Below are 14,921 nucleotides of genomic sequence, written 5' to 3'. Positions count from 1 at the left end.
CGAGGAATCCGATAAAAATATTTTCAGACATAGGCTCTTTGGTCCAGACACGGTCAAAACGCCATTTTAAGTTTTCAAACGACTTGTCAATAGTTAAGCTAGATTTTTGAAACTTCTTACCATTTTTCTCAAATAGCCAAACTCACCACCTTTTTTTTGCGTCTAAGACAGCTAAAATCGGATGAAATGGCGCGGAGATATGATTTTTGAAAAAAGTGGTTTTTTGCGAAAAATGACGAAAATTGCCATTTTTCGAACCACCCTAGCAAAGGTAGGTAACCCTTATGGCCAAACAAAAAAATACGGGTCTAATTATTTTGGCCGAGGAACCCCCAGAAAAAAATTGAGCCCGATTGGAGAGCTTATTTTTCGGTTTAAGCTCTTTTCAAATGGAATTGCTGTTGATTATCGAGCCAATATTGTCGAGAATTCATACTTGTAAGATTTCACCAATCAAATTCTAGAGATACCTCGAAAATTATGCCCAAAGATATGAATCTATCAAAATACCTTCTATTTTCCAAAAAAAGCTACCAACATTTCTCAATTTGCTGCAAATATCATCATGACGTTCATCTTGATCGCTTTTTTCAGATGAACATGTCGAAATTCGTTTAATCCATACGATCTCACCTACTGTGTCTTCAGTTAAATGGCAAGTCATGAAACAATAAACCTGTTTTTGTAATGTGACTTATAATCAATAAAAAAATAAATTCCCAAGTTACGTAATTTTTAATTTTTGTTCATTTGTTTTAGAGGTTTAAAACAAGCATTTTTTACGCAATAGTTTAAGATGGTGTACAATGAGGTATTGGAGATATGAATATTGGATGTGATACTGGAGAATTTTAGAAAAAAAGGAAAAAAAAATCAAACATATTGTCAAACTAAATTTCAAAAATTATTTTAGATGCAAAATCAAATTAATAATCGAATATTGCTAAACAAATATTTTGATAAAATGCATCATATTCAAGTTACAGGTATTTTAAGATGTAATTTTGTTGAAAAATGTAGAGTTTAAATGATGAGGAATTTTCCTTTAAATACATTGTAGATCGTACTGCTGGTTGCTGAGATACAGCCTCTTCAAACTTAGATTTAGTCAAAAATAAGTTCCTTTCAGAATCATCTATTGAGCCTTTATTTTTAAACTTACAATTCCTGGAAACTATTGGTTTGAATCCAATGTTCAAACTATTGGTTTCATATTCAAAAATGAAAAATGAATATTATGTGAAATATCTGCTTTTCCCAATAAAAAATCTAGCTCAATATTTTGTTATAAAAATGAATTTATTTTTATTGATAAGAGTACACCATATTCTTGATTTGCACAACGAAATGAGGGTGTTTAAATCGAGAATCGTTTAAAAAAAGACTGTCATTGACTTAAATTGAGAATCTGACTTAAATCAAGAATCTTTGGGATTTCGTAATTTGTCGGCGTATTTTCAAAATGTATCAATTGTATATTGTTTAATCATGTTATTAAAACATTTTAGCATGGTTTTGGAACACCTGGGTAGGTAGACTACTGGTAGACTTTCCAGATGTGTTGAGATGTCCTGGGTCATTCAAGGACTCCCTGGAGTTAAGATCTGTGGGTCTACCGCCGTAAAACGCCATCTGTGGGTCTACCGCCGTAACAAGCCAGAGGTCGACGGTTTTTGACCCTGTAACATACCCGCATAGCTTCAGTGTGTATTGTAAAGTAGTCTTCTATACTTACTGAAGTTATGCGGGTATGTTCCGGGGTCAAAAACCGTCGACATCTGGCTTGTTACGGCGGTAGACCCACAGGTCTTAACTCCAGAGAGTCTTTGAATGACCCAGATCATCCCAATAAGTTGCTACAACAATGCACTGTAGTCTACCGCACTCACTGAAGTAGTCTGGGTAGGATCCGTTGTCAAAATTTTGAAGTTTCGACTTGTTTCTTTGGTAAAGCCAGTTGCACAAAATTCCCGTAAGTTTCGGATGGACTAGAACATCCCAGGTGCTCCAAAACCATGCTTAAATGTTTTAATAACATAACTAAACAATATACAATTGATTCATTTTGAAAATACTCCGACAAATTACGAAATCCCAAAGATTCTTGTTTTAAGTCAGATTCTCAAACTTAAAAAAAGTTGCGTAAATCGAGAATCGTTTTAAAAAAAGTGACTTGAAAAAAGAATATGGTGAACAAAATTTGCAAAAGTTTCCGTTTCTAAAATTTCTTAAAAACAACTATAGCATCAGAATTTTGAAAATATTTGATGCTGGGGTGCTTTTCCGCCATATTTTTTTTAATTGCAAAAAAATTGGCCATTTCAAGAAAAAAAAACTTCACGATGCCTAAAACTTGAAAACGATGCAAATTCATCAAAACATGTTTGAAGATTTTTTTTATGATTGCAAATTTGATTTTGTATCTTAAAAGGAATTTTGAAGTTGGTTAAATACAAATTACGATTATATTTTAAAACGTATTTTGGAAATTTCACTATTCGTTTTTGTGCGTGCTTATTTTTTTAAAGGTCTTAGTAAACTTTGCTGAAGACATCAAATCGATCAAAAATCCTTCTCATGGTAAGGCCCACGAAATTGCATGAAAAAACCAATGACACAAAATGCCTGGAATTCATGAAAGTTTCTTGCCAATCAAAAATCACAAAATTAAAAATCTCGAAAAAATGCTCAATTCTTGATATTTACTCACCCAACTTTTCTGTATTGCTCCCAAGAAAATGGAAAACAAACATGGGGGAATCTTTAGGAAAGAGATTTGTTGGCTTGCTTACTGCCGTGCCCCTAGCTCAATTAACTTACGCAACATTTGAAATAAAAAGTGTAATTTGAATATTTTTATTGAGAGTGATTTAATCATTGAGCACGAAGTTATGAAAATTGGTTAAAAAATGACAGCTCAAGCAAAAAAAAACTCCTTGAGTTCATTCAAGCAAGCTCGCAAATTCCCAAAGTTTTGACAAAGAACAATAAAATTCCAGGTGAAAACTAGCATCTCAACCGGGTGCATAATTTTCCACCGTAATCCTGTGCCTCGGCAAGAAGTTTCTTTACGCCGCCAACTTTGTTCTGTGTGTACTTTCTTGAAAACATTGTTTTGCACCAGAGAAGTCGAACACGTAACGCAACGATTGTTCGGTAAGCCTCAGCATAAAACCTTTTTTTTTGTTCAGAACAACTTATGCACTTTTCCGAAGACTTTCACTTTGGTTACGGAAAGGTACAGTCAAACTGCTTCAAGTACTGTTGCTCTAAGTAGAAAGAAATATGGATTTGAAAATTAAACTTATCAATTCAAAATCTGTTTTTTTTATTTAAACTAAATTTTTCTGCATTTTGTTCAAAAAGCTCCTTCGATACTGTTACTGTTAGCCTCAACCAACGGACAAGTTCCATCTGGTGTGTGGTGGTGGCAAAACTTGGTCAAGAAAAACTACACATCACACAAACAACAGAACGGCTATACACTGGAAAGTACGTCAATGGAAACGGAACGAGAAAGAAAGTTGCACAACGTTCATTCTTCCACATGGAAAAATAACACCTAAGGAACAAAAAGACCCAGCTCGCAATAATAGCCATGGGAGGGTGGAAAAACTGGGCGAATGCATTTCCCAGATTGGATGCAACTCGATGAAAGGGGAAGGGTGCTTGTTGAAAAGTGAACCAAGCGCGGTGAGCGGTTAGTAATGGTTATGGTTTCAAGTTTTTTTTTGTTTGAAATGTTTTCCATCTCACCAGGAAATGGAATTGAAGCCGAGAATAGCTTTCGGGGAATTTTTGCGCCACGTTTATGAAACTATCGCTCAAGATCTTTGCTGAACTTTGCTCACAGGTTATTGAGTTTTAAGATACTTTTACTTTTTCAATGATTTAATGTAAAATTCGTTTAAAAGGGTTGAAAGTACTATTGTAGAAAGTCATCCATAAGTTCATAAGAATTCTGAAAAAGTTTAGTGAAATGGATGCATTACTATGGATTCATTCTGAAGACCTTAATGGATAGTTGGGAAAAGGTGAAATATTTTTAGCTTGAAAAACATTTGTAGACCTTCAATACAGTGATAACAAACTGAAAATAGATTCAACTTAAAAAATGACCAACTCAAAAAATTTAAACTCAATATCTCGAATCAGGATTTTTTTCCTGAAAAATTGAGATCGTTCAATGGTTTAACTTTAAAAGTTACACATAAAGCATTCAATTCATTAGTTTACATAAAAACGCTTCCTGTTCCGGGTTTACCAGGACTGTTTTTTGTAAAAAAGACCAAACCTTTTCCAAATCTTTGCTCGTTTGTGAGTTTCGCCGAGAAGCAATGTAGGGTAAGCATTTTATAAAATAAAAATGGTGAACATTGAGTATCCAATCGCTGGATGAATTTTAGAGGAAATGAACTTTCACCGAATACACTCACCCCCGGTGGTTGGACACTTTTTGGTTTGTACCACGTTGGTTTGACAAAGTCAAACTAAACCCAGTCACGACGTTCTAGCAAGATTCTAACAGAATTCTTACAGAGCTGGATATTCTTACAGCATTCTAGCAGAAATGTTCCACCGTTCTAGCAGGATTCTGACAGAACCAGCTCTGCTAGAATATTTCGTGACTGGGAAACAGTGACGAACTGTCACTTTTTACACGGCGCTCACGCACACTATCAAAACAAACGTTGGGTAGTGTTTGGGTAAGCTCCGTGTAAATAGAGTGCCAAACTAAAAAGTGACCACGTGCGTTTGACAACATTTGGCGTCGAACCATCGAGGTTTTATTTAAAACTCAAGTGAAAATATAGTATTCTATTCTTTGAGGAAAACATCGTCGCCTCGTGCTAACTTATCGTACGTGCATATTGGGTTAAGAACGCCATTTTGTGCAGCTCATACCCAGTCACGAAATATTCTAGCAGAGCTGGTTCTGTCAGAATCCTGCTAGAACGGTGGAACATTTCTGCTAGAATGCTCTAAGAATATCCAGCTCTCTAAGAATTCTGCTAGAATCTTGCTAGAACGTCGTGACTGGGTAATGCCTCACCTTTTGACCTTCACAGATCCCCAAAATTCGATTCTACTAGCTATCTTGTCACAGCCTGAAAATTGATGTAAGTGCGACAATTGGCCAAAGGGATTTCTGGGCAGAACGCGTTTGACACAGATACGAGCTCAACTAGCGTAAACATTTTCAATTATAACTCAGGACTCCGTCAACCAAATGCAACCAAACTTCGGGGTATACACAGAGTGGTCAACCAATTGCGTACTCTTGTTTTTGTTTATTCAAGGTCAAACATTAAAAAGCGTTTTTTCTCGGAACGTCAAAAAGCAACGTACGACAAAATAACACGACGGCGTTGAAATATAAAGGATTACTGCTTAAATCAACAAACGTGCATTTTTTCTAAATTCTAAGTTCAGCACGGTGCATGCAACATAACAATTACAGACATTCACAACAAGAACTTCAAACGATGCAAACTCTAATACACAAATCATGCAGGGATAACAACAATTTATCATCAACAAACAACATAAATTGGAAAGGAGAGGAAGGGCATAAAACGAAACGCATTCCACTAGTTACTTGGGGACGAACGGACGGGGTCGAGTTGGCATTCACAGGCACAATAATCTCAGTGAAGAACTTACGCTGACGCTCTGATACAAGCTTCGTCCGCCCTCGTCCAGTGGGCTGCCGTTTCGGTTCTGGTCCAGATAGACCAGGGGGCCCACCTTGGCCTTGCCCTCACCACTGGGGCTTCCGAGGTTCGGCAGCGGGGGCTGATAGTTGTTGTTGACGATATTTTGAACGGATGTCGAAGAGCTCAACAGGCCGGGGAAGTCTTTTGGTGGGCTGTTGTTGTTGTTGTTGTTGATTTTGTTAGTTTGCTTGAGTCTTTCGACGCCAGTCTTGTAATTTTCCAAGTAATCCGTCTTGGTGATCGGACCGAGGGTTCGTTTGCTACCACCACCGAGTCGGTTAAAGTTATGAACGTTCGTGATGTACTGTTGTTGAGGGTGAGGCTGTTGCTGGTGGTGATGATGGTGCCGTTTGGGTCGGATGGGGACTCCGATGTCGGACTTGGTTCCACGGATAGACCCTAGCCGGGAGCTGTCGAGTCCGCCACTGCCGATCTGCGGTGGTTGGTTGGCCGTACTTCGGAAGCCACTACCGTCGTAGTAGTAGTGATAGGGTGAGGCCGACGAAAGCGTCGCGACAGAATCGAGATAACCGTACGAGTTCAACCCATAACCAGTGCTAGACCCGAAAGCGGCGGACGACCCCCGACCTCCCTGGTGATGACCGGAGGCCGAGTAGTTGCGCGTTAGGCTAAACGTGTAGTGATTGTTCTGGAAGTGTGTGTTAGTTTGATTGATCAGACGGTTGTTGGGACCGCCGGAGCTACTGCTATGTACACCCGGAATGACACCCTGAGGAGGCTTTCCCACTTGCCCTACCCGACCACTGCTCTGCGGGCAGAGCGGCGGCTTTCGCGTTGTTTGGGGATTCGTCGTACTACTACTACTCACTGAGTGGTGATGAGATTTCATGTTGTTCGACGAGGAAGATTTGGTATGGGCTGAGGTAACGGATGCTCCGGACGATTTGTTCGTCCCGTACTTGGCGCTGTCACTGGATCTACGAGAAGAGCAGGTTTAACCTAGTTTATTAGTATTGATTCTGGAAGTTACCTCTCCGACGAGTACGCGTAGTCCTGATCGGCTCCCAGTCCGGAATCGGTGTGCTCGTGGCTCACGCGAAGTCCCGTACTGTCCAGCGGGCTCAAGCTGGATCCGGTTGGAGAAATAAAGTCGCCCATGCTCATGCTGGACATCATTCTGCAATGAACGTTCCCATCAGTATATCTAAAATGTCATCAACGAACCCCTCATACCTGATCAACCCCGAGTTCCGGTCGTAATCCCGCGAAGAGCTGATCGTGCTCGCCGACCGAATCGACCCGTTCACCCCGCTCATGTTGTCCGCCACATTCTCCTTCGAGAACTCCCGTATCCGATCGATCCGCTGCATCGGAGGCACATTGTGACTAGTCTTGTGTACCTTGAGGGCGCTAGGCTTTTTGGACGCATGGTGATGGCTCGTCTCGACCACCGTGTACGGAATCTCCCGCAGCTGATCTTCGGACATGCCGGTCGTGTCAACCAGATCGAACTGCAGGTGCTTCGTCAGCTCGCTTGACCAAATCTTCTCCGACGGAGAGCGATGTTTGCGGTGCCGTCTACTCCGATGGTGATGCGCCACGATCCCCGAGTCTGGCGTCGATCCCTTCAGCACCTGACTGCTCTTGATCACCGCAGCCTTCTGCACATTATCCGCCTGTTTGCGCTGCACCTCCAGCCACTGCTCACCCGAATCAACCAGCTCGATAGACTCCGTAGACCTGTGATGACTCGAGTAGCTACGATCCCGACTTTCCGTATCCGACCGATTCCTCCTATTCTTCGAGCGATGTCTCCGATGCTTCCGGTGCGAGTTATGCGATCGTCCAGACCGTCCCGAACCCCTCGACATCTCACTCTCGTTATCCGACACGCGACGGCTTCGATGTCGCCGTCGACGACCCGACCGTGACTCGTTCGACGAGTGACTCTCCACCGAGCTGGACCGCATTCGGTTCGGGTTCGCCGGAGCGCTCATCCGCGTTGACGCCGATCGTACCGACTTGGGGCTGGAGTTGATCCCGAACAGCCCACGCTGCTGGGATCGCATCCAGGGGGCGCTTCGGGTGCTTCGCGGAGAGTCCGGAGGAGGTGGGTGCGCTTTGCTACTAGTGTTCAACGCAGCTGGGATGCTGCAAGTAGAACGGTAAGGACTGTCAAACCTAGAGGGGGGTGGGGGATAGGAAGTGCACACAAACAATGAAAGTGGGTTTGGAGAGAAAAAAAGAAGATTCGTAGAAAGAGAAAAATCACCAAAAACCAACAAATAACGCAGGACACTTACGTTTGGGCTGGTTGAGGTATTGATACGGATTTGATTTCCTGCTGGATGTATTTGGGTGCGTCGAAGATCTTCTCCTCGGGCGGGTGCTCGTCCACTATCCGGCGAGGTTGCCTCCGCGAGGGAGTCCGTGTGAAGGCCGGTGGCGCGCGCTGCAGAGACATTACGTCCTTGACCTGCTGTCGCTCCGTACGACCGCTGTTCGGTTGAAGTGGTGAGACAATAAATTAGCCTTGTCTTTATCAAGATATTATTTATTCTTATGCCCTTTACAGTTATTAAACATGGAAAAAGTCATGCACATGCAAAACATACACCCACCTGTACCTGAATTTGGAGCTGAGCGAGGTCAAGCTGGCGGCGCCAGCTGTGGCCTGCATCGGAGCCGTCCGAACCAACCGGAAGAAGGAGTGATGCTCGACGCAGCACTTCCACAGGTGCTTGCAGGCGGTCTTCTTTGGTGTCTCGAAGCCGTACGTGCTAATTTCGTTCTGGAAGTCAGGATTGCAATGATATCAATACAACACAAATATGGTTGTTCCAAAAGTAAAACTCACATTTTTATCACAGACCCGTAACATAAAGTACCGTCCCTTGAAGTAAACCTTGGCGATCCGGGGCCAGTAGTAGTGCGCCACCGTAGTCTTGTTGCGCAGAACTACGATGCCCCCCGGGGTAAGCCCCAAGTAGTACTCGACGCTGTCTTCACCCTGAAAATATCAAAACATCCAGATATTAGGTATCCAACTGTTATTCCAGCAACACTTACCAGCACCGGATGCAGGTCCACCCCGTACATGTCGTGCCACTTGACCTTGTCAAGGTAGTTGAACTCGGCCTGTGACGGGGCCATTCCCTTGAGCTGCATGTGCAGCTCATGGATCCGGCTCTCGATTTCCTTCGTCTGGTTGTTGAGCAACCGAAATTCGGAAACGTACCCGAGTGGGTGCTTGCGGGGGTCATAGTCACCAAGTTCGGCTGGAAGTGTAGATTTGCACCCATGTAACAAACAAAACTGAGAAAACAAAAACCATAAAAGAGACATTTTACCTTGCACGACGTAAGCACCGAGCTCGGCAGCCAGCTCAAAGGACACCGGTAGACGGCCCTGAAGGATGTCCTGTTTGACCTGTAGATAGAGTTGGTACCTGTGTGCAACGAAAGCAAGCAAACAAGAACAACAATAAAGAAGCAGCTCCCGGACACGTTCCGGAAAGGCAACTCTGTTAATCACCGTCGAAAGTGTACTTTTGCGTCTCTGGTTAGGAGTTGATGTGCAATTCTCTGGGAACTCGACAATTAACTTATTTCATTAATTCTGGAGTTTTTTTTAAAGGTCAAAAAAACCAAATTTACAGATTATGCTTTTTTGGTGTTTTTGAAACCGCCTTGAGTCAGGGGTTTTAAAAAACACCCAAAAAGCAAAATCTGAAAATTTGGTTTATTGGAACTTTAAAAAAACTCCAGAGTTCTAGTTACTAGTTAACCGATACTTTTAACTTATTACTCTTTTTACTTTATCAAAGTTAAAAATATTTCATTAATGTTTCATATGCATTTTCATCACTTTTGAGTTATTGATGCAGTTTAATTCCAAACCGTGTGCTCTCTCAGAAAAACACGATACTTAATCCACCCTTAATGGTTGGTGCCTCCTTCACATTTAGAGGGTAATGGTATCCAAAATAGATACAAAAGGGCGGACCTTTCAGTGATCTATCAACTTGTTTCATTATTAATACCATCAGATTGGGTAGTCAGATCTTCATAATTCAGTGCACTTATGTGCTTATAACTTTTGATAGGGTTGTCAGATATTCAATCTTTTGAACTTGTTGGATAGGTCTATTGAAAACTTATCTAACGACAGGTCGCATGATAGATCTGGACAAGGTTTTTGTCAAAATATTTGAGATCCAGCCGTAAGTGCAAGTGCAAAAATAACACTTTAGTGCATATAACTTTTGATAGGGTTGTCAGATCTGCAACCTATTGAACACGTTGGAAAAGTATTTTGATTATCTATCCAACGACTGGTCGCATGTTAGATCCGGACAACGTTTTCATCAAATTATCTGAAATCCTGTCTCTAAAAGGTTCATAAAGAAACTTAAGTGCTTAACACTTTTGATAGGGTCGTCAGATCTTCAATCTCTTGAGCTCGTTGGAAAGGTTTTTCAAAACAAAAACCACCCTTTTTGCAATCTTCGGAACTTTTGCTAAAAGAGCACTCCCAGCTCAAATCAGGATTTTTTCTGCTACTTTTGTACCCGACCCTCTCCGATTTCAATGAAATTTTGTAGACATGTTATCGTAGGCCTATATAAGTCATTTTTGTGTATATGGAGCCAATAGTACTCGAGAATAACATTTGAGAAGGGCGTAAGGTATTTAAATATTTTAGTATTTTGCAATTTAAAAATTACTGTATCTCGAAGCCGTTGCATCGTAAAATGTGGTCAAAGACAAACTTGTAGGAAATTGGACGGGCTTTCTGATAAAAATACACTGAAACAAAAATACACGCCACTTTAATGTCATTTTTCAATTTTCAAGTTTAAAAGTTAAATTTGAAGGTGATGTAACGATTTTTTTTCGCTCAGAAATACCCTAAGATGTTACCAAAAGACTGACGAAAAATGCAGGATGGTATGTCTCTCCTAAAAAAAATATAAAAATCATTTACTAAAACTGTTTTTTTTTTGAAAAGTGGTCTAAACGTCAAAATTTTTAAAAACCGGTAGTGGGAATCGATTCCCCAGATAATTTAACAGAAAAGTCTTAATATTGACCGTTGTCCTATGTCCAATCCTTGGGAAGATACAGCGGTTTTAAAATAAAAATGTTGAAAAAACGGGATTTTTGGTAGTTTTTGGCATTTTCTATATGACAGACTTGGCTTTTCAGTCTCGTAAATATTTTTACCGGAAAGCTCGTCCAATTTCCCATAAGTTTGCCTTTGACAGCTTTTTGATTTTTATCGTTTTTATATTTACGTAATCAAATTTACTATCCTGGTTTCTACCACACTGAAAAAAATATTCTATTTTCAGTTCTAAGCAATGTAATTAAGCTTATATCTGTAAGCCCTTACATCCAATTGAAATGCTGTCAAAGGCAAACTTATGGGAAATTGGACGAGCTTTCCGGTAAAAATATTTACGAGACTGAAAAACCAAGTCTGTCATATAGAAATTGTCAAAAACCACCAAAAATCCCGTTTTTTCAACATTTTTATTTTTAAAACCACTGTATCTTCCCAAGGATTGGACATAAGACAATGGTCAATACGGAGACTTTTATGTAAAATTGTCTGGAGAATCGATTCCCACTTCCAGTTTTTAAAAATTTTTGACGTTTAGACCACTTAAAAAAACAGTTTTAGTAAATGATTTATGTATTTTTTTAGGAGAGACATACCATCCTGCATTTTTAGTCAGTCTTTTAGTAACATTTTAGGCTATTTCCTCAAATATTTTGGACGAAAAAAAATCGTGACATCACCTTCAAATTTCAGTTTTAGACTTTAAAATCAATAAATCTCATAGATGTGGCGTGTATTTTTGTTTCAGTGTATTTTTTCAGAAAGCCCGTCCAATTTCCTACAAGTTTGTCTTTGACCACTTTTTGATACGACGCAACGGCTTCGAGATACAGTAATTTTTAAATTACAGAATACAAAAATATTTAAATACCTTACGCCCTTCTCAAATGTTATTCTCGAGTACTATTTGCTCCATATGCACAAAAATGGCTTATATAGGCCTAGGATAACATGTCTACAAAGTTTCATTGAAATCGGGTACAAAAGTATCGGAAAAATTCCTGATTTGAGCTGGAATTGCTCAAAATCGTTTCTTTAGCATAACTTTTGAAGTACTTAACTAAACTTTTTATTTTTCAATAGCGATTTATGGGACCCCAAGACGGATCGAAAAAGACTAAAATTGTCCAAATCGGTTCAGCCAGTGCCGAGATAATCCAGTGCAATGTTTTTTGATCAACATCTCACCACACACACACAGACATTTGATCAGAATTGGATTCTGAGTCGATAGGTATGAGTTAAGGTGGGTCTAGGAGGTCAAATTAAGATTTTCGTTTTTCAAGTGATTTTATAGCCATTCCTTAGTGAGGAGGCAATACCAAAAACATAATCCGTCTAGGGTCCCAATTCAAAATCAAATCAAAAAATCAAATTATTCGCTCTACAGCATTGCCTTGGCGTTCTCGATTGCGAGATTGCGAGATTCCTACTCGAAACTAGGTGTCCGAAGGATTGATTGTTGAGGCAATTGCAAACCTCTTTTTACGCGTTAGCTTCCATCTACCCCGGGATTCGAACTGACGACCTTTGGACTGTGAGCCCAACTGCCTACCAGCGACTCCACCGAGGCAGGACCCAGGGAGACGACTCCTACACCTAGACTGAGCCAACGACCTAACCTTTTAGGTTAGTCCGGGCCAACATTTACTTCCCCATCCGACGGAAGGCGTGATCAGACAAATCTCGTCTCAAAAAATGCCACCGGGACCTTCTGGGATCAAACCCAGACCGACTGGGTGAGAGGCAACCACGCTTACCCCTACACCACGGGTCCCGGCACGTTGGGTCCCAATTAGAGCGTCCAATTTCCCGGGGTTACAAAATTCCCGGGAACCGAGAAGTTTTCAACAAATTTTCCGGGAAATCTCGGGAAATTTCAAATTTATCGAAAATGATTCTGATCCTGGTTTTGATTTATATTTTTCAACAATATTGTATAGAACATCAACTTTAGGAAGCAGGCCTTGGCTGACTGGTTACGGTGTATGCTTTGTAAGCGAATGGTCCTGGGTTCGATGCCCATCTGCTCCAAACGAGACTTAGAAATATTTGAAATACTGAATATGAGCGAACAATTAAAGGCGCTCAAGGTGGGGTTTGATCCTCCGTCATCACGGCTTTCTCGTACCAAACCAAAAAATGATCATCATTTTTTTTTGTTGTGAAGTGTTATTTGTTTATCAAAGTGTTTGGACAGTGTGTAAAATGAATCCATACCCAACATCCATAAAATTGCTTTCAAATTTGTCTCCATGACCAGTTTGAGCGAATATCAATAACATTGGCAGATAAAGTTAAAATGAAAACAAAAATGCAAATATTATGTTGTTGATGGCAAAGGCCATGTCCAAAACAAGTCTAACAGGTTTCAGGTCATTAATGATATGTACATTTTTTTCATATTCTTTTCTTATAACCTGGTAGCTTCAGTGCTTGATTAATATTTAACTTCATACTTATTGAATTTGAATGCTATAACAAAAAATTTCGTTAAAAACGGTTGCCTAAATAAAAAAATAGATAATTTTCATTCCAAAGAACTGCAATTATGGCTGTCTAACAAATAAGCAAGATCTATTTCCAGTTGTGAAAACTTCATAAATTTATGCTATATGGTATAAAGCTTTACGTGAAATTTTCAGATGAACTGATTAATTCAATATGAACTTTCAAAACTTTGATGCCAAATAGCAAAGAAAACGTAATTTCGGGAAATCCCGGGAAATTAACAAATTTCCCGAGAAACGGAATTTTTCTTTGAGAAATCCCGCGAATTCCAGGTATTTTTTTCCAAGGACGGGAAATCGGAGGCTTGATTATCGGGGAAATTGCAAACCTCTTTCTGTGGATCAATCGGACCGCGCACTGGACTCACAATTCAGAGGTCACCGGTTCGAATCCCGCGGTGGGCGCTCTAAAATTCTTTGTGTAAATATGGGTATTCGGCGCCCTAGTAACATTTTAGGTTTTAAGTAGGCCATAAAAGCCCGTTTAGGCCGTATGAGGGTTTTCAGAACCATGATAAAACCTGTAAGTTTAAAAATGTTACTAGGGCGCCGTCGCTCCGTGCCATACTTTCATACACTTAGGAACCCCGGGCGGTGAAGTCCTTGTAGATAAAAAGGAAGACACTAGTGGTTGGTACTAGCAATGGTGGCCGACAGCTATAAAGTCAACTTCGTTTTTTTAACACCTTAGCTTCCATCCACCCCGGGATTCAAACTGACGACCTTTGGATTGCGATTCCAACTGACTATCAGCGACTCCACCGAGACAGGACCCAGGGAGACGACTCCTAAAAATGCCACTGGGACCTTCTGGGGTCGAACCTAAACCGAATATTCAAAAATGTTCAACAACTTGATGTAAAATAAAATTTTCAATTGTGCATAATCTGCAAAATCGCCATTTTCAGATGTTATTTTTCTATTTTTTTTTACTGTGAATTAAAGCAATTTATTTCTTTATTACCTTTTAATCAATCTATGCGTTTAAACATCTCTTATTAAAAGAAAATTTTCATAAGCATTCAAAACAAAATGTTGCCGATTTTCCGGAGAATTGCTCAGAGCTACTGCTGCGGCTGCTCAAGTCTCAACCAACAAATCACGACGGCACGACACTAGACAACGCACTCACCTCGTAATCTCCTCCACCAGCTTGCACGGGTCGCAGGCGTAAAACTTCACCCCAAAGTACAGGTCGTAGGGCACCTTGTTGCCTTTCAGCTGGCGGGACAGCCGGGAGGCGGGATCCAACCAGTGCTGCCAGAGCGGGGTAGGGTAGAGGATAACAACAATTTATCGTATCAGCATTGCATCGGTTCGTTAAATCTTGCTTTTTCGGCACTGCTGGCCACGGCACGCTTGCCGCCCCGATTTCGACCCGGAACGGATGCACTTGAACCGGAGCCTTAACCACAAACCAGTAGACAGAGGCCACAGTGCAATTCGATTCGATTCGGGTCGGGTTGGCTGGTTGTGTTTGCCCAGGTACTTACCGTCTGATTATCCTGATCTATGTAACGTATCCCGAAGTAGGCAGTCTCTATCAGGTTCAGTCTTGCGAAAACTACATCTAACAAGGCTTGACCGGGCAGATCGTCCTGTGGAAAAA

The 14,921-nt window shown here is 40.8% G+C and overlaps 1 protein-coding gene across 7 annotated transcripts in view; it reads right to left on the bottom strand.

Annotated features, from left to right (window-relative positions):
• Positions 1-14,921, bottom strand: part of LOC6033674 (band 4.1-like protein 4) — a 351,812-nt gene that overhangs the window by 16,207 nt on the left and 320,684 nt on the right. For 5 of the 7 annotated variants that reach the window (XM_038249854.1, XM_038249853.1, XM_038249855.1 and 2 more), the window contains 10 exons: positions 14,806-14,910; positions 14,445-14,569; positions 9,029-9,126; positions 8,748-8,956; positions 8,536-8,688; positions 8,300-8,469; positions 7,982-8,176; positions 6,912-7,859; positions 6,709-6,855; positions 5,665-6,655 (listed from right to left, as the gene is read on the bottom strand). In XM_038249854.1, coding sequence (XP_038105782.1) covers positions 5,665-6,655; positions 6,709-6,855; positions 6,912-7,859; positions 7,982-8,176; positions 8,300-8,469; positions 8,536-8,688; positions 8,748-8,956; positions 9,029-9,126; positions 14,445-14,569; positions 14,806-14,910 — 3,141 coding nt within the window. The remainder of the gene's footprint in view (positions 1-5,664; positions 6,656-6,708; positions 6,856-6,911; positions 7,860-7,981; positions 8,177-8,299; positions 8,470-8,535; positions 8,689-8,747; positions 8,957-9,028; positions 9,127-14,444; positions 14,570-14,805; positions 14,911-14,921) is intronic. The other 2 variants (XM_038249857.1, XM_038249856.1) reach the window with 2 other exon arrangements.

The sequence above is a fragment of the Culex quinquefasciatus genome, chromosome 1, assembly GCF_015732765.1.
Source record: "Culex quinquefasciatus strain JHB chromosome 1, VPISU_Cqui_1.0_pri_paternal, whole genome shotgun sequence".
NCBI lineage: Eukaryota > Metazoa > Arthropoda > Insecta > Diptera > Culicidae > Culex > Culex quinquefasciatus.
The sequence above is the reverse complement of the archived record's forward strand: the minus strand, read 5'-3'. Positions and strand labels throughout refer to the sequence as shown.